This window comes from Paramisgurnus dabryanus, chromosome 19 (assembly GCF_030506205.2).
Source record: "Paramisgurnus dabryanus chromosome 19, PD_genome_1.1, whole genome shotgun sequence".
In the NCBI taxonomy this organism is placed as follows: domain Eukaryota; kingdom Metazoa; phylum Chordata; class Actinopteri; order Cypriniformes; family Cobitidae; genus Paramisgurnus; species Paramisgurnus dabryanus.
The window spans coordinates 18,894,269-18,920,059 of NC_133355.1; the positions used below are offsets into that span (position 1 = coordinate 18,894,269).

General features: G+C 39.3%; 1 protein-coding gene across 1 annotated transcript in view; it reads right to left on the reverse strand.

Annotated features, from left to right (window-relative positions):
• The window catches only part of thsd7aa (thrombospondin, type I, domain containing 7Aa), a 140,365-nt gene extending 119,265 nt beyond the window's left edge, over positions 1-21,100 (reverse strand). Inside the window, exon 1 of the mRNA XM_065292307.2 lies at positions 20,519-21,100. Within this exon, the coding sequence (XP_065148379.1) occupies positions 20,519-20,666 (148 nt within the window). The 5' untranslated portion in view covers positions 20,667-21,100. The remainder of the gene's footprint in view (positions 1-20,518) is intronic.
• Between the last annotated feature and the right edge of the window lie 4,691 nt (positions 21,101-25,791).

Genomic DNA, 25,791 nt, shown 5'->3' on the forward strand with positions numbered 1-25,791 from the left:
TTAAAATGTAAGATTTATTAGATATTTCTACTGAAAACAAGACAAAAACACTAAGTAAGAAAGTCTAAAACCTAAAGACTTTTTATAAAAGCAGAGCACACCAATGATGATGACGGATTTCATGAGATGGATTTGAAAACAAATTAAAATTCCAAAATAAAAGGATAAATCTGACAATAGGCCTATATTTACTGTTCTGTGTGGGGAAGAAAATGAAAACCTTCATGATTATTCAGAGAACAGAATCATGATATGTGGGTACATCTCAGTTTGCCTAACCAGGCAGTAGATGTTTTAACATACTACATATCACAAAATCGTTTGTTAAGCTATTTCTAGTTTGGTACTAAATTATACTGGAGAAAAAGGAATTACACACAATGCATTAACTGCTCCTCAGAGATGATGGCAAAGGTTACAGGAGGCCATGCTACCTTAAAGGACAAGTTTGGTAATTTACACGTACAGCCCTGTTTTCAGATTGTTTATGATGAAATATAACGGTTTTGACTGAAATTTTGACATATGATGCTGGCCCGAGAATTTTGGAGTGTTTGTTGTATCAGCCCCCACCTCTACAGTGGCTGCATAGGTGCACTCCGACCATCCTTCCTAAAATGCATTAAACTTTCGCTTACAAAGACGTGAAACTCACCGAGTGGTCACTGATATGCTCACACAAAAATCGCTGCAAAAGATGCTTTCCAACAGGTTTTATCATAGTTTTTGTCCAACTCCATTGACTTGTATTAGATGTGCTGTGAGGTACGGTATTACTCCGCGCCGGTAACGTTGTTTGTATTCCTGCAATTGGCAAAGGCGGATTATCGCCACCAACTGGGCTGGAGTGTCTATTATTTAAGATCTCAGCGAAAGAATATACGGGTGTGAGGCGTTTGGAAAAATAGGTCCACAAGTTCACAACGAATAGTAAAACACATGTTGGAAAGCATCTTTTGCAGCGATTTTTGTGTGAGCATATCAGTGAACACTCCTGACCACTCGGTGAGTTTCATGTCTTTGTAAAAGAAAGTTTAATGCATTTTAGGAAGGATTGTTCCAGTGCACCTATAGACCCACTGTAGAGGTGGGAGGTGAAAAGCAAACACCTGAAAATTCTCGGGCTAGCAGCATATGTCCAAATTTCAGTCCCAACCGTTCTATTTCATCACAAACAATCTGAAAACAGGGCTTTAAGTGTAAAATACCGAACTTGTCCTTTAAAGGAGCTGCTGGGTTTAATTTTAGCCAGAGGTGAATGAAAGCTAAAAACAACATCAGCAACCCTAAACATATCCCATCCACTCCAAACCACGAGAACACTCGCTTTACAATGCTCCATTTAATATTGTATTTAAAATATTAATATGCTCAAAATACAGTCGGCTTTGTCCTGAATGTTTCTTTTTAAAATTTCTTAAACGGTACCTTGACTTTTAGTTGCCTTCTACTACTGAAATCCATCAATAGAAAGAAACAAATTAAATATTTTCATTATTTAAAAAAATCCCAACCTATAATATTCATTTTAAGCTGTTGGAGGACGTCATTATGTTTCACGCATAGGGCATTTATTACTTCTGTTTTTCATAACTATCGTCATTTTACAAGACATCTACTACCATGTTAACCTCACCGAAGCAGGACAAGAACAGGTTTTGATTGCAACCTTTTGACATCATGTATTGTAATTAAAACAAAATGGCCTCCGAGTTAAAAGATTTTTTCTAAGTTTATTAAAGGGGTCATTTCACAAGACTTTTTTAAGGTGTTAAATAAATCTTTGGTGTCCCCAGAGTGCGTATGTGACGTTCTAGCTCAAAATACCATATAGATAATTTATTATAACATGTGAAATTGTGTGAGTAAAAAATTTTAAAAAGCAAATACTAGTCCAGATTAAGGGGCGGTACTATCCCCTTCTGACATCACAAGGGGAGCAACATTTTAATGACCTATTTTTTTTTACATGCTTGCAGAGAATGGTTTACCAAAACTAAGTAACTGGGTTGTTCTTGTTTACATTTTCTAGGTTGATAGGAGCACTGGGGACCCAATTATAGTACTTAAACATGGAAAAGACAGATGTTCATGATATGTCCTCTCTAAAACGTTGACATTTGTAATGTTTTTAATTTCACATTCATATAGCATTCCCCTTGTTTATTTATTATGCCATACATGTGATTATGTTCAAGGTAGCCTACCCTTTAAGAGCAGCTACTGTATAATAGACAGACGACCTTAAAAAAGTGTTTGCCATTGTAACAGTAAAAAGCTACTGTATAAAATAAAAGTGGTTTATCTGACACCAGTTGAGATCTCTTCCAAAAAGGAGATGCATGTTAAGTTTGTTTTCAGAAGTAATTTACAGAAGCTGAAAGACAGCAAGTCTCAATTTGTTCTCCATTTAATCTCAATGATGTTTAGGAGCAATGACTGAGATAATAAATAGCTCTAATCGGTGATTTTAATTCCTATGGGAACTTCTAATGAGTTACATAAAAGCAACCAATAAGAACAAATTGCAGAATTCAAGTGCCAAGCTTATTGCAGAGAGACCAAATTGACAATTGAGTCGGCACCATTTAAAGAGACAATCAAAATAGTAAGAGAGCCTTTCTCCCACAGCTCTTATTTCCGCTGACCTCTCACAGCAATGCCACATGGGTATACAGTGGGTGGAGATTGCACAAGAGACAAATACGGGAAACCACACACCAAATAACAGCACAATACCCAAGCAAATAAATGATATGACTCAAACAAAAGAACAGCTGCTTAGCTGCGTACAAATAGTTAAGTATCTTAATGTAATTACTAGAGATGTGCAGGAATGGTCAAATATTCAAATATCGGATCTGCAATAATAATTTAAATAGAAAAAATGCTATTCGAATGTTTGTTTGTTTTTTAATGCGCCAATGCAGGGTCAATGTTATAGCTCATTTAATGCTTTTTCACTTCACCTGTACAGTCTTTTACAGACTTTAATGTAAAATATACCAGAAAATTAATTTGAATCTGAATCACCGCATCAACAGAGATTTGTTAGCTTCCTGTTATATACCCTACTTTATTTTGTTAATACAGAGCTAAATGAGACAGGCACAGAGAACGAAATGAAACGGGGAACATTTATGCGGTGCTCTGTGGAAAATGAACCGGATAACAGCAAACAGTAGCAGCTCCTTCTTTAGGAAATGTTGTTAAAAGGTCCCCTTCCTCTGTCGTTTTTATTGTTTTATATTGTTGTCTGAGGTCTACTCATGACGTTTGCATGGTTTTTACATCCAAAAACATCAAAAGCAATAAGTAATAGGCCATTTTGTACCCTGATTTTGAAGCTGGTTAGAGAAATGATCCGTTTTAATGGGCGGGCTGCATTGAGGACTTGGAAGTAAACGCCCACTGCTATGATTGGATAACAGTTTTTCGTTCAAACTAACTTTCAATTGAATCTCATGTGTAATAAGTTTAATGTTAAAGGTAGGGTAACAGATTTGATCCTGAAACATTTTTAGTTATGCTGGTTTAAAGTCTCCTCACATTCTGATAGCAATCACTGTGTTAAGTTGTTTAAATGTATTTATAAAAATTTATGTCATCTGTGAAAGGCGTAGGACCAAAAAATGTTCAACAAATCATAGATTTCGGTCCGAACGGACGTTTCCTTTTATGTCCCTCATACGTAAGCGTAATTTGAATTCCCACCGCGCAGCGAGTCCACGCAGATATCATACGTCATCGGCGCGTTCACGTGCGCTCTGTCTGTAAACAGCGAGAACAGCAAACTTTTTAAGTTTTTAACATTAAATTTGTGTTCGTTTTCCGGATTAGCATAACGATATAGTTACTACGTCTACACAATCGAACGTGTGCTTAAACTAATTCTGATGTAAACCAGTTGTTTCTGTTGGTTATTTTGGAAATGTTATTCACTTTGTACTGCAAAGTTTTCTCACTGGTGAATGAGACATGAGACGTGACCGTCTGATCTGTGCGTGTTCATGTGTTTGGAAGGCGTGACTTTGGATGGCGATTTGACTTGAGGGTGGGATCGGGATTTCATTGCTAGGCGGCTACCGTTAGCAGTTTTCAAAATGTGTTACCCTACCTTTAAGTGAGTGTCTTAAGACACAGTGTCTTTCTTACACACGCATATTTTATCATAAACCCTTTTGACACACACACGCGTGTCTTTTATCGTAAACCCACGCACAAACACACACAAACACACACACACACACACACACACACACACACACACACACACGTGTCTTTTATCGTAAACCCTTTCGATGCGCGTGTAGCAGCGCACGCACAAACACACACACACACACACACACACGTCTTTTACATAAACCCTTCGATGCGCGTGTAACGAACGCACAAACACACACACACACACACACACGTGTCTTTTATCACATTTGATGCGTGTGCATCATGAATACGAGTGAATCGCGTCCCTCTGAAGAGAAATCCCGGCCGCAACTGATAGTGACACATAGTACTAAAGTGTTTTACTACCACAAACACACGTGTCTTTTATCATAAACCCTTTCAACGTGTGTGCAGCAGGAATTCGCGTCCCTCGGAAGAGAAAACACCGGCCGCCACAGTGACACATAGTACTTAAGTGTTTTACTCACATAAGCTGCGCCATTCTGTCCGGATCCAATATTGATAGAGGAGCATTGCTTTTTAATCGCATTCTCTCTTCAAATCCAGCGTTCTTCTGAACATCCAAACATGTAGCAACTGTTATGATTCCCTCGTTTAATAGGAATGATGTCTCTCAACAAAAACAATGGCCCGAATACGGTACGGTTGACGTAACTTGTTATGAAAACTAAAATCAACTACACGTAATATGTGGGCGCGGTCTCAAGTTGAAGAGCTCATGAATAGTAATGACCTCGATCAGTTCCACGTCACACTGATAAGCTTTTCAAACTAACCCGATTTCTCCGCTTCTTTCTTTTCAGTGGCTAGAGCTGACAGAGGAGGTGGAAGTTAAATTTCACATTCACGACACAACACAAACACATATGGACCTAACACATATCAAAAAATACAAGTAAAAACGGTTTTATGTGGAAGGGTCTCTTTAAGATTGTTGCTTCGCACAGTGAGCAATACGGTATCAAGTCAGATTACGTTATTTGTAAAATCATGTTATGTTCAGATACCTGTATTCTTGTTAGATCCTTCTGTTGTTTTTACCGGATAGCCACGGATCAGAGTGCATTTTCCCCGCAGCCCTGGCATTATTGTAAAATTAATAGAGAACAGGCTTTCACCGGAGCACGTAGGCGAAATATGGTTGTCTTTCTTCACAAAAGCATGTCAAACTAAATAAACAAATGTCTATGCCTATGTTTTATTGTTCGCTCTAGGCTCTCACTTGGTGTTTTGAGTCTGTTTAACGTTATATGATGATAGCTTACTTTAGGTCAAGTCCTCAAACTTTAAACTTCAATTGGGGTTGTGTTAAGGTATAATGTTTGGTAAAATATAATTTCTGTAAGGTCGTCTTGAAACCTACCCCGTGTGGTGTTTTATTGCCAATTTTTCTGTAGGCTATTTTTTTAAAGAATATTTTTTACAATCATTTAGAAGTCAGACAAAAAGTTAAAGACAAGTGTGGCTGTTTATCACTTAAATCTCAACACAAAAAATATCCTCCTGCTACCACATGGATGGAAAAAAATTGAATAAAAGCATGTTTGAGTGTTTATAAAAGGTAAATAGTGAAGAGTGGTTTCAACAAGAAACCCTGTGAAAAACCTCTATTTCTCATTAGAGTTACACAGCGCTGAATGTGCCATTTGTCAAGTGAAGATCTAAAGAGCCAGTCTTCCCTTTCATATAGATCAATCAAAGATTGAGTGTCTCCCTTTTACGCAAAAACTCCCAAACTGAATCTATAATATCTCTATTTGACAGCACCTGCTGTTTCAGTTTGACTATGGAACGGCAGATTGTGGGTGGGGAAATATTCCCTTTTTAACAAGGCTCCACTTCAAACGAAAGCAGACGAATAGAAGAGTTGTGCTTGTCTAATTACCTCAGTTTGGTTTATGGAGGATACGTTTAATTAAATTCTGCTTTTTAGTTTCTCTTCTCCACATCTAACAATGTGAGATTTGATGTAGTATGTAAAGCTGTAAAAACAATTTTTCACGGACTGTCTCTGTGGTTTCATTAACATGAAGGACAGCTGGAATTGCAGTCAATGGCATGAGGAGAACCCAAGGCGGAAAGCAGGGCCGTGTTATTGTGTCTCACTCTAATAAGAGAGGTGAAGACTTCATCACTCAAGCTCAAACTCTCCCGTCGCACTGGATGATGGGTGTTTAGCGAGCGTGTTCCATTACTTTCCACTGATTTCTCCATCCATGCACAAAAACATTCATAACAAGCGTCTTTATTATTTTGCCTGTGAAGTTCAGACTAAAAAAGCACAAACATTCTCATCAAAAAGAGTCAATAGAGGGCCGCAATGTTCTTTTCCAACAAATGTGTTCAGGACTGACTGGCCTCAATCACACAAACAAACAATCTCTCTTGTCTTGTTTAAAACATGTTCCTCCAAGTTTCTTCTAGTAAAATAGTTTCTTTTAAAAAAGAGCATGTCATGGAAAAACAATATGGACAGCAAATCAATATCTCATTCTAATCACAAAACTTGATTATACTGTTTTTGTCATGGGAACGTATATACAGTACTGTGCAAAAGTCTAAGGCCACCACCACCAGACTACTTGTTTTAGAAGTTTTAATGTGCATCCATGACTTTTCACTGTGTGTCGCCTATTTCTTTCGATGAGGTCATTCCTAATTCAGTTTTTTTCTGCCTTCTAAAAAATGCTGGGTTATTTTTAACCAAGCGTTGTCAAAAAGGGACAAACCCAGCTAGTTGCGTTGTATTTAGTGATAGGACAATATATTGCAGATGACAATATATTGCAGATGACAATTTACTTGCTCTATTACTTAAATTTGATGTTTGTAATTAAAAAACACTCAGGGCTCAATTTTAACGATCTGAAACGCAAGTGCGAAGCGCAGGTGACTTTGTGGGCGGATCTTGGGCGCTGTTGCTATTTTCCCGGTGGGAGAAATAACTCTTGCACCAGGCGCAAATCAATAAGGGGTTGGTCTGAAGTAGGTTCATTATTCATAGGTGTGGTTTGGGCGTAACGTCAAATAAACCAATCAGAACGCTATCCAACATTCCCTTTAAACGCAAGGGCGCAAGTTCCATGACGGGTTGCTATTATTATGACGGATTTACCAAGCGCACGCCAGGAGCGGTTTACAGCCGAGAAGACCGACGTTCTTGTAAGAGCAGTCAAAGACAGAGAAGTTGTTTTGTATGGGGATAGGAGAAACCCGCCCAAATCAGCGTCGGTTAAACAGGCGTGGGAGGAAATAGCCACAATTGTCTCATCAGCTGGCATCCCCATTGTTGCGCCAAGCGCTACAATGATGTCAGGAGACGGGGGAATCCCAAGCTTGCCAGCATAAATCGGGCACGCCGTGTAACGGGAGGTGGATCTGCCTCAGGACCTGACGCCGGCAGAGGACATCGCTGCGTCCACCCTCACGCTGAAAGGGTTTGGGGGCTTTAAAATCGGACCCAAGAAACGCAAGCAAGGTCCAACCCCAAAGTACACTTACAAATCAAGTTCACATACATTAAGGTTTCTCATGAAAACATTTTAATTATTATTTACATAAAATAAACGTAATACAGCCACACAACAAACTTATGAAAATATTTTAATCGTTATTTGCATGATAATTTTTTAATGCAGCCACACAAAATAAATAAAAACTATCACCACAATGCTCACCACAATGATTCCCCTTATCTCATGTGTTAGTATTTTTTATTGTAACAATTTATGATTTGCAAAAATAACTGTTGCATCTGTGTAGATTAGATAAGCAAAGTGTGTGCGCGTTGTACAAGCTATACATTATGGTCAAGCATGCGCCCTTAAAATAGCATAATGAACCACGCGCAATGTCCACTTTCTGTCACCAATGATAATTTTCGCTTGTGTTGGTACCGTTGGAAGCAGCACTTCTGGATACCATACTCCTTTCAACATATTACAATTTTGAACATACTAATTCCAATTTCTAATATAATTTAGGATGGATGCCATTCGAATCAGATTTATGCATGCTATGGCTTTCATGGCATAAACTGTTCTGTCAGTCAATCATATCAATATTTGTCCTCAGTGTGAATAAGTCCATGTATTCTTTCAATTTCAAAGTAAATCACTCTTTGTGTAAGAATAAGCTTGAATGAGGTCAGTCAACTTACAATTACAATACATTTTCATCTCAGATCCTTTGTGCAGTAAATAAACACAGTTTCATACCGCTCATCTGCTTTATTACAGCTATCAAAATTGTCAAGGCTATACTAGCCGAGGTGGACTGAGAACTGCAACTAAGGTCGAAATCCACCACTCACATACAAATCACACAAACGCTGTTTGAATGCCGATCATGAGATCTGGAAAGATCAATCTAGTGCTGCTCTTCAGAAAAACAGCTTTATAGTCTAATACACAGTTGAGCAATCAAGCTAATGAATGATGCTTGGCAAACCTTCTGCATGCATGACTAATAACACATAACACATAAACAGAAAGCATATGAGCACAACATGATGTAACAAATGTATCCAATTCAGGACTAATTTAATTCTCAAAAACTGACATTTACTAAAATTACAGCAATAAAGCTAACCAACTAATCTGTTAAAGAACGCATACTTTACAGAGCATGAAAGACAATAATGCAATTATGTGTGTTCGCCTACCAATAGCCCTTTAAGTAGATAACAAATTACAACACTTTGAAGATAAGTGAAAATGTTCACCACTGACTTTCCATTCAACCAACTGGCCTTAAGGTTTTACACAAACGTGGGTTTCCAGAAATGGTAAGCTTGGCAGAGCGACATCCATCTCCATACCTACATGCAGTCTGCATTACCTTATTGAGAGTAATACCAAAAAATCCTACAGAGCATAAACACTAAGGAGACACGACATCAAGTTTCATTAAACCTGCTCCATCACATTATAGAAAACTGACACAAAACCGTGCCTCAGTTCAGTAATTCCTGGAAACTTCCTCAGACAACATCTGCAAGAAAATGGCATCCAGCCATCGGGGGTGATCACATATGGATTTGTGAGGAAATGGAGTGGAAAGGCGGATGTCTACGGAGGACAGCAAAAAAAAGAGATGAATGGGACAGGAGGAAAAACTGGCTTTATCATAAGCCACCAAAACTTCACTGTTGTACCGTTTTCTACTCTGTTCCAGAAGATTCACGCATCACCAATCTTCAGACATTTCAATGCGTTTTTACAATATAGGGAATGTTATCATGTTTGACTTATGCAAAACATGGAAGTAGCTTCAACTGCAATAAGCCTGCAAGGCACAAAGCAGGGCACCTTTCTTAAAGGGGACACTCCACTTTTTTTGAAAATATGCTCATTTTCCAGCTCCCCTAGAGTTAAACATTTGATGTTTACCGTTTTGGAATCCATTCAGCTGATTTCTGGGTCTGGTGATACCACTTTTAGCATAGCTTAGCATACTGTAATCCTTGAATCTGATTAGACCATTAGCATTGCCTTAAAAAAATAACCAAAGAGTTTCAATATTTTTACTATTTAAAACTTGACTCTTCTGTTATTGCCATTGAAAGTTATCAAGGGGACTATTTCCGGGCGCTGCGTAATATAATTGCGCCTCCTGCAGCCATGTTACAGCAGCAAAGTCCTTGATTATTACTGCAGAATAAGAGTATAGTTCCTGGCCATATCTGCCTAAAAAAAAAAAAATCGCAACTTTTAATTTTCTGTTGGTCTTAGTACACGATGTAACTACAGAAGAGTCAAGTTTTAAATAGGAAAAATATAGAAACTCTTTTGTTATTTTTTAGCATGATGCTAATGGTCTAATCAGATTCAATTGATTGTGCTAAGCTAGGCTAAAAGTGGTAGCGCCAGACCCGGAGATCAGCTGAATGGATTCCAAAAAGGTAAAAATCAAATGTTTAACTATAGGGGAGCTGGAAAATGAGCCTATTTTCAAAAAAAGTGGAGTGTGCCTTTAATGTGTACAGGCTCTCAGGAAGACAATTTCATTATTGGGCGTGAAAAGTGTGATATGTTGTCCTTTTTACAGCTGCTTTACAAGCTCTATAACTTATCTGATTTACAACTGCTCTGTATCGTAATTGAAAAAAAAAATACATGGCATTAGATGCAATCAATTCATGACTGAATCATACAGGATGCTATACAGTACAACTGGATAATGAGAACATTCAACCCTACGTCTATTCACTCCAATGAGACATTCCCAAATGTCTCACTGTCTCATGCCCAAATCCCTACATTACTCTACATGTCTTTAAACTGTATTAACATGGCAGTGTATGGTATAATTTAAGGAGTAGTGTTGTGCGATGTAAACATACATTAGTACTGCCGAAACTCAATGCACTATAATTTACAAATCTTTTGAGGATACTCTAAATAATGTTTTTAAATCCAATCTATAATCCATCTACCATCCTCACATAAGTAATGCATGGCTTTATTCCTAAGCACTGTACTGTAAACAGCCTCTATTTATCTGCCATATAGACATTTCCTTAAGGACACTCTTAGTCATTGCATGTCTAGCCCTTTAAAATGAAATCTTTATAATCCTCTAAGGCCCAAACATTATATTTTATACCGAATACAAACACTTTATCCAGACAAAAGCTGTGTGTGTGTGCAATGTCATGCTGTGCATTAAGAACAGGAGTTGGTTGGATTACTGTAAAATCCTCATAAATGAACCATTTTAAAACAATAACAGTCCATTTAACACCAAATTTGCTTGTCAAGATACATTTCATTCTCATAGCCACTCAAATACGGACTGTATGTCGTGGGAAAGTTTGCAAAGCAAATGTCAATAAAGCCATTTAATTTTCTGCGAAGCATTATTCTAAAACCACAGTTATGTATTTGCAATACAGTTTCAGGAAGAAGGCACGGATGCTCAAGTTGTACTGGAGTATCTTGTTTGAAGCTGGTAGTAACATCACAACACAATGGTCTCATACATAATTTTACATAATTTTCAATGACTGCATAAAAAACAAAACCAGTCAAAGAGTGGACTGTGCAATGGTGCATTATGGGAAGACAGAAGTCTGGGGTGGGAAGTTCCACCAGGGAGTGTGCCTGCACGGTCAGAGTAACTATGATGAATTAAGGGGCCCTGGTAACTCACTTACAGTAAGCCCTGCAGACCTGGCTATGAAAAATGACATGGATAAAATGTTCCTACTCTTTTCACCAATGTTTGTCCTCTCTCTTTCACTCCCAGAAAATGATCTGTTTTAAATCTCCCAGTAGAAGAGCAAACAGACAATCTCCAGACAGGTTTTAACACATCATGTGAGCAGAAAAGAACATGGCACAAATGACTCGGTATGAAAAAGGTTTTAAATGGAAAATTCAAACAAAAAGTGTGTCACATTTTTCACCCGTGTGTCATTTCAAACCTGAATTACTTTCTTTTTTGGAACACCAAAAGAGATTTGTATCAATCTGTGTATATTAAATGAAACTGGATGGGGATCAGGGGCTTGCAAGCTTCAAAATACACAAAGCAGTACCATAAAAAGGATTATCTAAAACCATAGAATAAATTTAAGCAAGGAACATAATGAAATTTTAATCATGCAATGAAAATCTTCAAATTGGCATCAAATGCCAAGTGTGGGTTTTTAGTGGATCTAGTGGTAAGATTTTGAATTGCAACTAACCTCAATTTCGAAACGCACAGTAAAGCTATGGTAGCTGCCACAGGACAAACATGTCATCCTTTAAGACAAAGGCCCTGTCCCAAATGGTTCACTTCATGTTGACTTTCTTTCTCGTGGCCTTAAATTTTGCGTGCTGGCTTAGTCTACGAGTTCATAGGGTGTCCCATCTATCATTTTTACGCTCCAAAGTGTGCTCATCAGCGCCCCCTTTGCACCCATGATGCGGTCTTCGGCGAAGCTGGCACTGCTGCAGACTTCACACACTTTACCTACCCAGAATTCCTTGAGAAAGAGCAATCAGACGACGGATGGGAGGAGTTCACAGTAAGGGGCAACTTCTCTTCCTATTTCCGGCGAGACTCTCGAGTCTGTCCCAAAACGACTCCGGTGCAGCCTTCAAGGGTCCCTAAAGTCTGCACTACATAATGTCATCAAAGTGTGGACCTTTGAGGAAGTCCACAAGTCCGGAGTGTGCCATTTGGGACAGGGCCAAAGGGTGTATCCCAATTCAGGGCCTGCGGCGTTCCAAGGCTGTTTTTGAAGGGCAATGATGTCACTGGGCTGCAAAGAAGGCTGTCCCAATTTGAAGGCTCCTTCACCTGCAGCCTCCAAATGTGGCCTTTCTTTCCCCTGAAACCTAGGATCCATAGATGTATCCTTCACAGCCTTCAAATCTGTCTCCATATGGATTTTCAAAAGTTTGATAGGTCTCAGCTGTTTTGTCCCGCTAACAAGCGTAGTGAATGGGAACAGCAACTTCCCCCTAAACTGGACTGTCTTATTTTAGTTCGCTTCGTGGACTTTAGGGGGTGCAGCCTTCAAATACCGAGTCTGGCCTTCAAAGTCTGTGGCTTTAGAAGAATCCAGACCCTGAATTGGGATGCAGCCATCGTAGGGATTAACACGCTCTGTAGAACAGATCCATTTAGGGCTACTGTGGAAACATGGCAGCGACTTCCATGTAAGCATAGATACAGTATATACACTAGATGTTGCCTTGGGGTTCTAAGTATGCGTCAAAACCGTCGCCATCTTGGAACAGGGGTCTTGTCAAAGTAGCTAGGTAACGCTGCTATCTCCACCTTTACTTTGAATTCATGGACGATGCCAGACTTTTGTGCTGCGTATGGATGTTAGGCCTATTAGCACTATGCATTAGCCTATAATTCGAAAACTTAGATTTTCTTAATATCAAAACTTTACATTTTCTTTGGACTCAATACTTAATACATGTCTGACCGTTGGACCAAAAAAAAAAACTAGAAAATCGCATACATGACTCAAAGAAATAGCTTTACCTCAAAGACAAAGGTGGATCATCTACTTTTACCCTTTTTTTACAATTACCGCATACATTTTAAGCATTCACCACTCAACAAATACCAAATTGCTACATCACGTTCAGCATACAGCAGGTATGAAAATAGGAAAGAAAGCATATGGTTGTGTTTGTGGGAGATGTTGTGTGGGTGATGAGTGGGTGGAGGAATAAGTGGATATTTAACAAGTTGCCATTTGAATGGAGAGATGCTAACCTTTCCACATCATATGATATCACCATACTAACTGATGCCTCTGCCACTACTTTCAATGAGTCTTATATCTCCATGCTTCACCTCTATTCATTCTCTATTTAACGTGTGAATGTGACTTAAATGAGGTTAAAATTACTATGTAGACTATATGTGACCCAGTCTGCAAATGCCAGTTAAAGTCTCTTTTTTTGGGGGGGTGAGATCTACATAAAATCATCCTATTTAATGTAAAGAACAATGTGATATATTTAATACTGATAGAGTAAGCCCATGTCAAATATTAAAATTGAAGTTTAAATCCAACTTTGATGTGATCTCATATTTTCAGACATTGTGACATTTTGTACTTTATTAAAGAAATATTAGTTTTAGGTCAAACTTTGTCCTGTTTACGTTCACAGAAAGAAACGGAGAGTAATCCTGAACACTTCCCTTCGACTTGGCATTCGATCTCAGTGCATCATGGATTCAAAAAGGTCAACTCAGATTACGGTTAGCTGATTAGACAGCCGAGAAATCTCCACCTCCATCCTAACTCAATTATTATATTAAGCTATTATACTACAGCAGCCAATGTTGAACCTGGCTTTAAAAACTCTAACACGCTTTAGATGTGAAGATGCAGTTTCTGTAACATGAGAATCTGTGATTTACTGTATATAAAGCTGTTCCTAGATAATCAGAGGTAGAAGCTTCACGGCGGAAATGTGTGAGCATTGTTGGTCGTAAAATGGAATTATTCATCCATAAAAACACATCTTTGGATTTAACCTCGCAGTTACCTATATATATCAGAGGAATTAGTTAGCTTTTGATACAGTGCATGCCAACCGTGCCACGGCCATGTGAAAAGGCTGCAGGTGTTTCATTGTGCGCGAGGCACCGATCAGCAACGCTAATGTGTTTACCAGAGAGCAATTGGAAATTTAGAGCGGCGCCAAAGAATCGTCTGCGATGACAAACTGTCTTTTTGTTCTTGTTTATTCTCCATCACACCTCCAACAGGTTGTTTCCCATTAGCGCCTGAGCTACCATCTAGAGTTCAGCAGCCGCACGGCTCAACCTGTCTGCTATTTATATCTCTTTTAGAAAAGTCGCTACGCTATAAAGTATGACACTTCTCAGCTCAGATCCTTAGAGACAGGGTTGGCACGTGAGTGTTTCTGAAATTGTATTTTTTTACAGGTAAGAGGGCTATATTTGCTAACTAAATAAAAACTGCGTTAAACATTTATGCAAAATAATTCATTTTTTCTCATGCTGAATAATTTTAACATCTAATAGATACAGTCAAAAAATTTGCTACAAAAACAATGCACATGCTAGAAAGCTGTTGCACGATCTTTGTGGGGTATGGTATGCGATAACTTGCTAGTGTTGTGCGGTATACAATATGCAATACGGTAATAATTTAAAGGCATCAAATTATCTGATTTTATGTGTTAAAAGTTGTTTGTGCATATCAAAGATCTGTAAAGTTGCAAAGATTAAAGACCCAACTAAATATTCTTTTTAAAAGTGAAGGCCACAGCTGCACATCATTGTGTGGGAAAATTTGCATAACACCGCCCAAATGTTACACAAAAATACACAAAGAATGAAGGCATAACTTTAACATTCCCACTGTAGTATTGTTGCCTTCTCCACCATGGAGGTTTGCTATGGGAGCAGATATTCCAAATAAGGAGCTTAAAAATTTCTGTCACATGCTTGGGGTATTTGGCTAATTACAATGCATTGGATAGCTGGCCAATCACAGCACACCGTGTTTTTCATTGTATAATGAGCTTTGAACAAATCAATGTGACAACGGGCCATTGAATTATAAGAAAATAATGCACACCCAAGGTGGTAATGCGGCACGACGCAAAGCCGAATAAAATTTAAAGGGCCAGAGTCAATTATAACACTTATACCATTGCTCTGGTGCCTATTTTTAACACATTTCTCAGCCAATCAGAATACAGCATTCAACAGTACCGTAGTATAAGTGGCAGTCTCTCTGTTATCTGCATTGAGCTGAAACTTTGACAATGCATAACTTTTTAAAGTATTAACATTAACAAGTATTCAGTCATTCATTTCACACCATCGACTGCGATATGCACATTTTCAATATTTGATCTATTGTTGTATATCAATCAGCCCTGTTGGGTTGTGGATACATCAAAATATTTAACTTTAATAGCTGTTATTATCTTCCTTTAAAGCTGTTTTAAAACCAGAATAACTAAATATTATCCACACACTTGCCACTGAGACACCAACTACTGATAACTGACCGCTACAGGTCAGTACTATGACAACAGAAGCACAAAACCCTTGGACAAAACTGGCATTGGACGGACAGCGTACAAGTCAGGTGTAGAATTTAAGTGGCTTAGCACAATCGGTGCAATCTCTTTGCACGTTTCAGGAAAGCTAAGCAGTTCACCGCAGGAACGTGAGCTGTAGTGAGCAGCAGGGAGGATGGATCAGGAACACATTGTGCTGCTGTACTGTATATCCCACTAATGTGTTTAGTACCATCATTAATTATCAGCTTATCCGAGTTTAATCTGAAATCAAACTTTAATTCATTTGAAATCATCATCTATTGCCTAAAATTTTATTTATAATCTTTAAATTTTGCAACATAAAGCACTACTTAGTTTTCTTTATAAATAACTAAACCTTCCTTCTCAGCATTTTCTATCAGAAAGCTGTCATTCTGACAAAAAATGGGTTAGTGCTCCACACCCAGGTAATTACAACAGCTCCCCCCAACTCCACCCCAGCCGCAATCCATTCTTAGCAAACTAATGAGGTGCGCGGGTGCAAGTGTTCATGCATTTGCAACAGAGAATGAAAAAGAGAAGGGGGCAAGTGGAACAAATCACACTGCCAGCCTGTCTTTTGTCATCTTTTGGTCTATTTTATTGAGCTCTCATCAGGATTCTTCCCTCGCCCTCCAAGACAAAAGGAGATAAAAAATGTGAGGGAGCGTCCAGATGCCGGGCAGGGAGGAGGTGACCTCGCACACACCAGAAAGGCCAGGAACATTGATAGGCACAATTAAAGACGAAAAGTGAGAAGGACCATTCTGGCCGACTGGCAGCTGGACTGTACTTACGTAAAGTACCCGGGCAAGCAGCAGCAATTTGGCACTTGATGAATCTGAAAGAAAACTCAATTTTATCCCTCTTCATAATGATTTCAGCCAACTCTGGCTCCACTGCTAAATTCAGGCTGATGGCTGGGTATAATTACAGCTTGATCGCCTAGGGAATGTTTCTTTTCTTCCAAATGTTTTTCTCTTGTATTTTTACATGATCAACCATATCGGTGCACAGAGGAAGCCAAAATGCACACAGGGAAATTTTAACTCAATGTCACGTCAATATAAACCTAGTTGACAAGATTGCTAATTTATATTTATTTGTACAAATGTATTGATTCGAGATGTGGTTAAGGATGGACTTTCATTCTTCTGTTTTTTTTAACAGATAATTGTATATTTTTGTATGATTCTTATTGTAAAAATTCATGCAGACTCACACCCACATGAAATAGGCATGCTTTCCCGTGAGATACGGTTGGTAAATGTTATCCATAATAGGACAGAGGCTTCTAACCAGTTGTGTTATAATGAAAATCCAATAAAAGTGATATCTCCTATATAAATCTAGTTTGTATTTCTGCAGTGGCCAATTAATAAGATGGTCCATGATGCTGATGCACAAGTGTATATAAAGAGCTCCAATGCAAAAGCAGCTAAACGCAACCTCCATCAAAAATAAGATAATGATATGGACTGAATGCTCTCGTCTCGTTCATTCAATACTTTCACTTCAAATCTGCTGAAGTACCGGTTTGATGGCAGAATCACTAAAATGGACAACGATTTTCAGCAAAATCCTCTAAGTGCATGGAACAACTGGATGAACGGCAGCACATGCAGGTCAAGTTGCAAGAGTTTTTGGGTTTTGCAGACCCTCAAATTTATTAAATACCAATAAAACGACTAAAGTGACATTTGTAAAAATAAGGCATTTCAAATACTACCTTTATTGCCATTAAAGCAAAATTACTGGATCTTACAAGAAAATTACAAGAAAATGTGTCAGATGCACTTAGAGATTTATGCATCTGAGCTCTTCATATTAAACCTCAAATATCTTCTGATTGTCTATGATTGTATCACTTGACCCTGGAAACTTTGCCTGGTTAGATCAAGTAGTTATGCGCCTAAGTGGTGTGGCATTGAAGTGTAACCTAGTGAAAATGTCTGAATTGTCCGCTTGACATCCCCTCAAACGGACATGCCCTCCAGAGACCCTTCTAGCCACAGGGTCAAAGGTCGAACTAAAGAAAAGAATGCTGGGAAGAGAAAGGTGAAAAGATGCTGAAAGGAGGAAACAGAAGGATATTGGAGAACTCTTTCTCAAGTGTGGACAGTAAAGAAAATGAGGCGGTAGATGCAGATGTACACATTTAAAAAGAATAAAGGCCATATCATCTGCTAGACTGAATGGGCGGGGTGAAAGGGGGAAGGGACCTGCCATACTCAATAGCTTCTTCCCACAAGCACACCAGGGCAGGGAATGGCCCACATATAGAAGCCCTGGGGAGTGGCGGTCAAACAGAGGTAAACCCTTGGAAGAGACAGCAATACTGTAAAATGCTTTGCCGTCTCAAAACTCAAGACAGCAATAAACTCTCCAAAATGAAGTCATGATCCCAAGACGCCATACACAGATGCAATAGTGTTAAAAAGGAGGATTGTTTACAGTGTAAGGTGAAAAATACACTGTAATAAACCAGGCCGGACACTTCCCACGAGCCCTAAAAAAAGGGACGTATAAAAACCAAACTGCTGCGTCAAATCCTTAAAGACTGAAGTAAATTATACATGATTGACAGCACGCAGGTTTTCACCAGATTTGAGTCCTTTGCTGCTGCACCTATTAAAAATGCTGGTGAGACGTTACAAACAGGTTGTATTAGTAAACATTAGTAAATGAATTAACTAATATGAACAATATAATTTTCAGCATTTATTATTTCTTTTTAATGTTAGTTAATACAGCTATTCATGTTAGTTCATGGTGCAGTAACTAATGTTATCAGTTACAATGCTTGATTTTATAAATGTATTAGTAAAGGCCGAAATTAAGATGAATCAAGATTGATAAATGCTTTAAACGTATTGTTCATTGTTAGTTCATGTTAGAACCGCATGCATTAACTATAGTAACTGTTAACAAATACAAACTTATTGTAAAGTATAACCAAAATGCTATTTGAAATCACTAAGGTGAAAGTGTAAATGTTTATAAATGCTTTATTTGTACTGTGGAGGAAGTATTAAAGAATGAATTTAAAACATGATTATTTTCTCACAATTATTCTTTCAGGTTGTCAAATCTTGCCACCGGACAAAGCTGGGCTATTGTTCATGTACACCCTTTTTCTAAGACCATGCAAGGGAAACTATAGAAAATGTTTCTTATCCAATAAACCGACTGCTGACTAGTAAACCTCAGCCTCCATACACATGCACACCGCCAGAGCTATTTGTCACAGTCACAAAATATATTGTGCATTCATCAAAAACTGACTTGGTCCCACATGAACCCATTCTAGTTCTTTCATCTTAAAACACTGGTGATACAAAATGTGAAGCCTCTGGAAGCAATGTGAAATTTCAAAAAATGAAATAAATGGATTTGTGCTTTCAGTATAAGTCTAAGAATAAGCAATACTAAGTTTGGATTTATTACTGTATGTGTGTATTTACTGTATGGCAAACGCAAGGCTTTCCTGTATGTAGGTTAACTTGCCAATCTGCTCGTCCTTTTTCACCCCATGTTTAATCTCATGCACTCAGCCACAGCAAGGGGGGAGTGTACAGGGTACTGCACTGTAATGCCATAATATTGCAGCTCTATCACTGCTATAACACACACAATCAAGAATGTTACTTTGTCAGACAATGGCAATAAAGTTTACAGTTTCTCCTTGAACCGTTACATCGTAAAAGTTAACCATTAGATTTTTTTTATAGAATCTCCTGATCCATTGAATTTATACTTTTGCCATGTACTCCATGCATTGATCAGACCCCATCGGAGTTAAACCAGAGAGTTCAGAATTCTCCATTGATCCTGTTGGATCTCAATCCTGTCCAGCTGTGAAGCTGTGCATTGATCAACTCCAGCAGGACACCAGTGGCCCCACTGCACCCTCTTCATTGATCCGGAGCTTCTCCATCTATTCCCGACTGGGACCCTGGTCAAATGACCCATCGATCCGTGGCCAGTCCAGAGGAACCATCTCAATGCCTCAATCCAATGCATCCCACCCTTTTCCCATCCCAACTGTCCCCTAAAGAGACTTGCCCCCTACAACCTTTTCCATCCCCCATCTTCACTGCTGATTCTTGTCCCAAGCATGGCAAATTTCCACCCGTGATACAGCAGGTGTAGAGACACCACCCAAAAACAGAAACCCATGCACATCTCCTCTGAAGACACCAGCTTTAAATTTACCAAACACTTGCCTGTTAAAACCAGAGCAAGACACGGCATGTGCTCTAAACATATCCAGAAACTGTATAAATTAATTTTACAGTTGCTTTCAGCAAGCATTTATTTCATTCATGTGCATAATTATGTTAAAATAAGTTCAGGTTTCATTTCACAAGCCATGCCACTTATTTTCCAGGAACTATGGAGGGTAACATTTTGTAAAGGCTATGTGGAGGGTTACCAGTTAAAAGGACAGAAGCTCATTAAAACCATCCCACATGTTCTCAAAATATCAGGCACTCCACCAACCAGAATGCGTTTAAATATTTTGGTTCAGAAAATAGCTCACCACCAGTTTAGCTCGAAGACAAAAAATTACAGTGAAATTATTCTGTAGTCTTTCATTAACCTGAATGCACATAAAAGTATTTTTTTAAATACCAGGCGATTTTCAAAAGAAGGTACAATTAGACAATCTAATTAAGACTTAGTGATACATCAGCGTCCATTTCCCATCATTCAAATCAAACCTCTCAAACTCCAAACACACCCAAGCACTTACACTACACATTTCAGCTTAAACAAAACAGACGTACCTGTCTGCCAGATGTAGGTGGGTTTGTTGGCGACTGTTTGGGTCTGAACATCCCAAAGCCCGAAAACAAGCAGAGCAAGTCTAAGGAGGGAGGCAAGCGCCCCTGTTGGATTACCCCCTCTCCCTGCTGCCCTGCTGGCCGGCCCCATGGCTTCAGCCCGGCCAGACAGATCCACACGGCTCAAGTCTTGCCAAGCAGACCGCGCAAAACCCACACAGACTCAACTGGAGATGTATGAACGAGAGGATGCGGCACGGGAAAAAGTGTGCCTGCTATTGTCCTGCTCACTCTTCTGCACGCGGTTTCTCCAGGAAAGGATAATCCACTTGTCTGTCTCCTCTTCTCTGTTTCCCTTCTTTCTCGCTCCGTTCTCTGGGTCAGTGGAGAAGAATGAGGTCTGGGTGGAGAGGGAAAAACCTAAAAAGCCAAAGGAACAATAGATCCCTCGGCTCAGCGTGCTTCTTGTGCGGCTGCTGCGTCCTGCCTCAGCCTGGCTGATACAGCACCTCCCATTCCACCCCCTCCTGTCTCTCTCTCTCTCTTTCCTTCTCTCCCTCTCTTTTACAGATCCACCTGCAATCACTCTCAGTTATCACTTTGCCCTGTCATCAAGGGCTTCACTATTCTTCACAGAATAAGGGAACTGGGGTAGGTGCCGGGTCCGAGGTAAGAAGCATGTGCGTCTGTGTGCGTATGAGTGTGTGTTTGTGCTGATTTGGGATTGGCTGAGGGATGCAAAGACGCCGGAGTCATTTGCACCAGCTGGGACCAAAAGCTATAAAGAGATGCTGAGGAAAGATATCTCAGCGTGTGTAACAGTAGAGAGGGGAAAAAGGGGTGGGGAGGGTGGGGGTCTGAATCTTAACTGAAGGTGGGGAGAGAGAAGAGGAAAAAAACAAGCAAATGAGAGTAGTAAAAACCCTTATGAATAATTAATGTGAGCTTACTTTGACCTTGTATGATTTTCAAGCCATAGAAAGGGTAGTGTGTTATGAGTGTTATGAAACGCTCTTACAAAATCATTGGAAAACAGCCAGGGGAATAGCACCTCTTCTCAAAATAAATGTAAGAAAAATAAATTAAATTACTAACATATACATCACAGCACTAGGATTAAGAGATTTAATGAGCGATTTGGGAAGATAATAAATACCTAAAAGAATCTGATGATAAAAATGAAAAAAATCCAAGTGTCAAGTTTGGCACACCTACTGTAATTCTCTCTCTCTCGCTCTCTTAACAGTTCCTAATGTCTAATGTGCTGCCCTACATATATTCACAGTATATTCTCGGGATAATGTCCATTGGAGTCATTTCACAGTGATTAGGATAATGAAGGACAACGCTTACCCCCTGCTAACTACTAACAGAGAGAGCAAACCATGGAACAAATTAGCCAAGCTGTAGCATTAACAGACAGCAAGCCCTCCGACTGGCCCCTGCCAAATACAAATGCATACCCATTCATATAACCTGGCATGGTGTCAAAATAAAATCCTTCCTACTTTAAAGATTCAGGCCTTAAATTGTAAAATTATCACCATACATTGAAATAGAAAATCGTTTTTCTATTCCGTCACATCTAAGGAAAGGTTTTTTTTGTACATACCATAATTTGCCATTTGCCCCTTCCGTGTTTATATTTCTTTTACTGCATTCATAGATGGTAGACTGAAAGTAGACTGGAATTTCTAACTTCTGTACTATACCTGGGAAAATAACGGTATTCAATATCATTATCAGTGCAAGGAAAATCTGCTACAACGCATAAGGCCTTAAACTTTTTTATTATTATTTAATTACAAAAATATATACAAATCATGTTTTTTTACATTCACATTTTTCACATAACTACAATGTCATAGCAGATTTAGGAGCCAATCGCACCAAACGCATTTTAAATGCTTGGAAACGTTTTTTTTTTAAAGCGCAGTGCGGCGTGGCTTTTTATTGCTAGGCAACCACCGAGTCAGCTGTCTTGTCAATCAAATATTGAAGCGTGAGCGCTCTTTTGCTATTACCTGTCATATTAGCAGAAACTATAAAAAGAGGACACCTGCTCTGACCTTGATAGAGGGTGTTACTAGGGTTGCCACAGTGACAGAATTTTCCCACCGGTTAATCGGCGCGTCACAAACCCGGTGATCCCGGTATCACCGGGTGGGAGGGGCTTATAAATGCGCATGCAGACGTGTACATTTTACTTTCACTTTTGAATCACGCAACTGTTTAAATGCAGTGCTTGCGTACGCTGCGTTAAATCGCGTATGAATTTGCGTGCAATGCGAGTGCAACAGCTGGTTTAATTAAGTGCTTGAGTCAAAGTGCGCAGGTAATTCTCACAGCAGAGCAACCGGCTACTTCTCCATAAAGCGCTGCTTGAATGATGGGTTTATTATTTTTCTTGATGAAAAACACAACAACAAAACGATCTCGCTTATATTAAACATCGTATATGTACATTATAACAAAAACGAGTAAACACGCGGCTTCTGTCATCATCTGGTCGGTCAGCTCGCCTCGCACACTGACTGATAGAAATAAATGAAACCTGACACCTGCTGCTCTGTGACGTGACGCGCATTCAGCTCCGCTGAATTCAGGCAGCAGACACATTCAGTTTGACAAAACTAAATGATTTAATTACACAAAAATATAAAAAACGACGGTGAAAGACGGTGTCGCGGTGGGCAAGTGATCTAACCGGTGAGAGGCTGAAGCACCGGTAATCACTGTTTCACCGACTATCGCGGCAAGCCTAGGTGTAACAACTGCAAACTTCTGTCACCACAACGGAAAGTCCGTGATCGGCCGCTTACTCTCATTAGCGTCTGTCTGATGCTATAACAGAAATAGGCCTATCACACTTTACTAAATATTTTTGTTTCTTATGTACACATATATTAATGTCATATATACAGTATAGGACTGAAATACCTGGATCTGATCCTGGAGTGAAAGTGCAAATATAACTAGCAGCGGCAACATGGCACCATTGACATGTTTCATTTAAAGAATCAAACAGTTTACTTTTGAAAACTAATGGCAAAGACAGACAGAAATAATATAGGCTAAGTTTAACCTTTGTTTTGGACATCAGATTACTGATTATCATACAAGCACAGCTTCACAGAAAAGTAACCAGTCTGTTTTGTTAAGAGTTTACTGTTAAAACATGACAGATGATCTATAATATCCATCCTCATGAGCCAGCTTCATGAGACAGAGCAAAAGCCAAGATGGGGAAAGTATGAGAGAGAAAGCCAACCCTGATTAGTGACAATCAGCTGGGTGGGATTACAGATTCAGCCGCCCTCCTTAAAGAGTCAAAACAGACTGTGCTTAACTCTGTGATAAATCCGACCAGTGTCAACCATAGACACAAATACACGTGCAAGTAAGCCCACACACATCTAAGACACAGCATGGGAGACACTGATATCTACTGTTGTTTTGCTGCTTTGTTAAGGGGGGGGGGGGGGGTTGTTTGGATGTGGGCAGGAGCAGATTGAGAAGAACAAAGCAAAGCTTTGGAGGGCAAAAGAGTGCAGCCGAAACATGAATAGAAGTGAAACAGGCCAGAGAAGCAGACAGATGGGCCAAAAAACAGAAGGAAATTGAGAATGAAAAAGTGTGTAGGAGAAACAGTGTTTCTTCTTTGTAGAGACAGAGCTTTATAATGAGAAAAGATGTGAGCCGCATGGACCATGATGAATGACAGTACAAGCATATGGTCTGCCATTGCTGTTCCTTCTGATCATACCCGATTACTGCGAGGGTGCACGAGAGCGTGTGCGCATGTGTGCGCGAGTCTTGCAGGAGATAATTCACGCGGAGGCAGCAAAAAACATTCATTGTGCTGTCACACTTTAACACTGCCAGCCCCGTGCAATTAAGCAAACAAAAGCAATACACGTTATCGTGAAACAGGTGCTCATACTTTCACTAACACAACATGCTTACGCTGTGTGAGAACTGCATGTAACAATTACCCAACCTCAATTACACGTCACGTGGAAACGCTGAACGTAAAACGATTATCGATGCATTAAAACATCATTATAAACCTCTTGATTCTGATTGGATAGCAACGTTTTGATGTTGCTGTGAAACATGCACCTGTTACAACATCCATGTTAATGCAGAACACTTCTGCATTGTTTGGCAACCATAAGCAAACAAACTACAGTTAAGCGTTTGAACTACATTTTATGGATTTTAATTAAAATATGACTTTATTTTTGAACAGTGGAAAAGTTTATCAACCATTTTTTCTACCATTTTTCAACCAGTTTGCAATCATTTTTCCACCAAAGTGCATTAAGCATTCTGCAGCATTACTGCCTATCAATTTCATTCAAATTCAAAGCTTTGACATCTAAATCAAGATGTAGGCTATATAATCACCTTAAACCCAAAGTGAGCAAACAATGCAAAACATCACAGCCGAGAGATCCCGAGTGTACAGAGCTTGTTAAAATCTACTCAGAAATGTTAACCACACAGCTATTTGCAGTTAGTAGGTTCCCAAAAGCAATGGGGTAATGAAGCGATAGCTCTCCGCACACCTGCCAGCTTTGCCTTGGGCAGTGGTGAGAGTGCAGTCAAGTGGAAGAGTGAGGCAGAATAATCGCCAACGGTGGTCTGCAGTAAAGCCTCATTACGACGGAAATCAAAAACAGTCGCCTCATACTAGTCAGATGTGAAGTGCCTCCCACAGGACCATAATGGACATGTCTTTGAACAGACACCAACCTACGTATGTGCTCTCAAGCAACCTACTGAAGAGAACCTGCGCCACCAACCTAGCACATCTGATGACTTTATTTTGCCTGTTACGATTACGAAGTAGGGGTTTGCAATATGACCAAAATCTTATATCATGATAGATTAGTATTGTGTCTGGTCAGTATTAAAAATGTAATCCGATATCTGCCATGTTCTTTTGTCATCTTTTCTCCCTTTTGTTCCAAACCACGACAAACGCCAGTCCTCCTTCTCTGCATAATGCAATAAATCCACTTAACCAATCACAGCGCACCATTCCACGCATCGTAAACAATAATGGTGGGGCATTAAATACACACAGAATCCTTGTTTTCCTCATCTACTTTGTACTTCGCAATCAACAAACAAACAAAACAGTAATTTTGAAGGCATTGATAAACCTGTGGTGGTTTTCTGTGGCGTTGAAGAAATGTAAGCCATCAAAATCAAATAATTTACGTGAGAGGCACTTGGGCAAAGGAAAAATGCCGGCTTTTGCTTGTTCT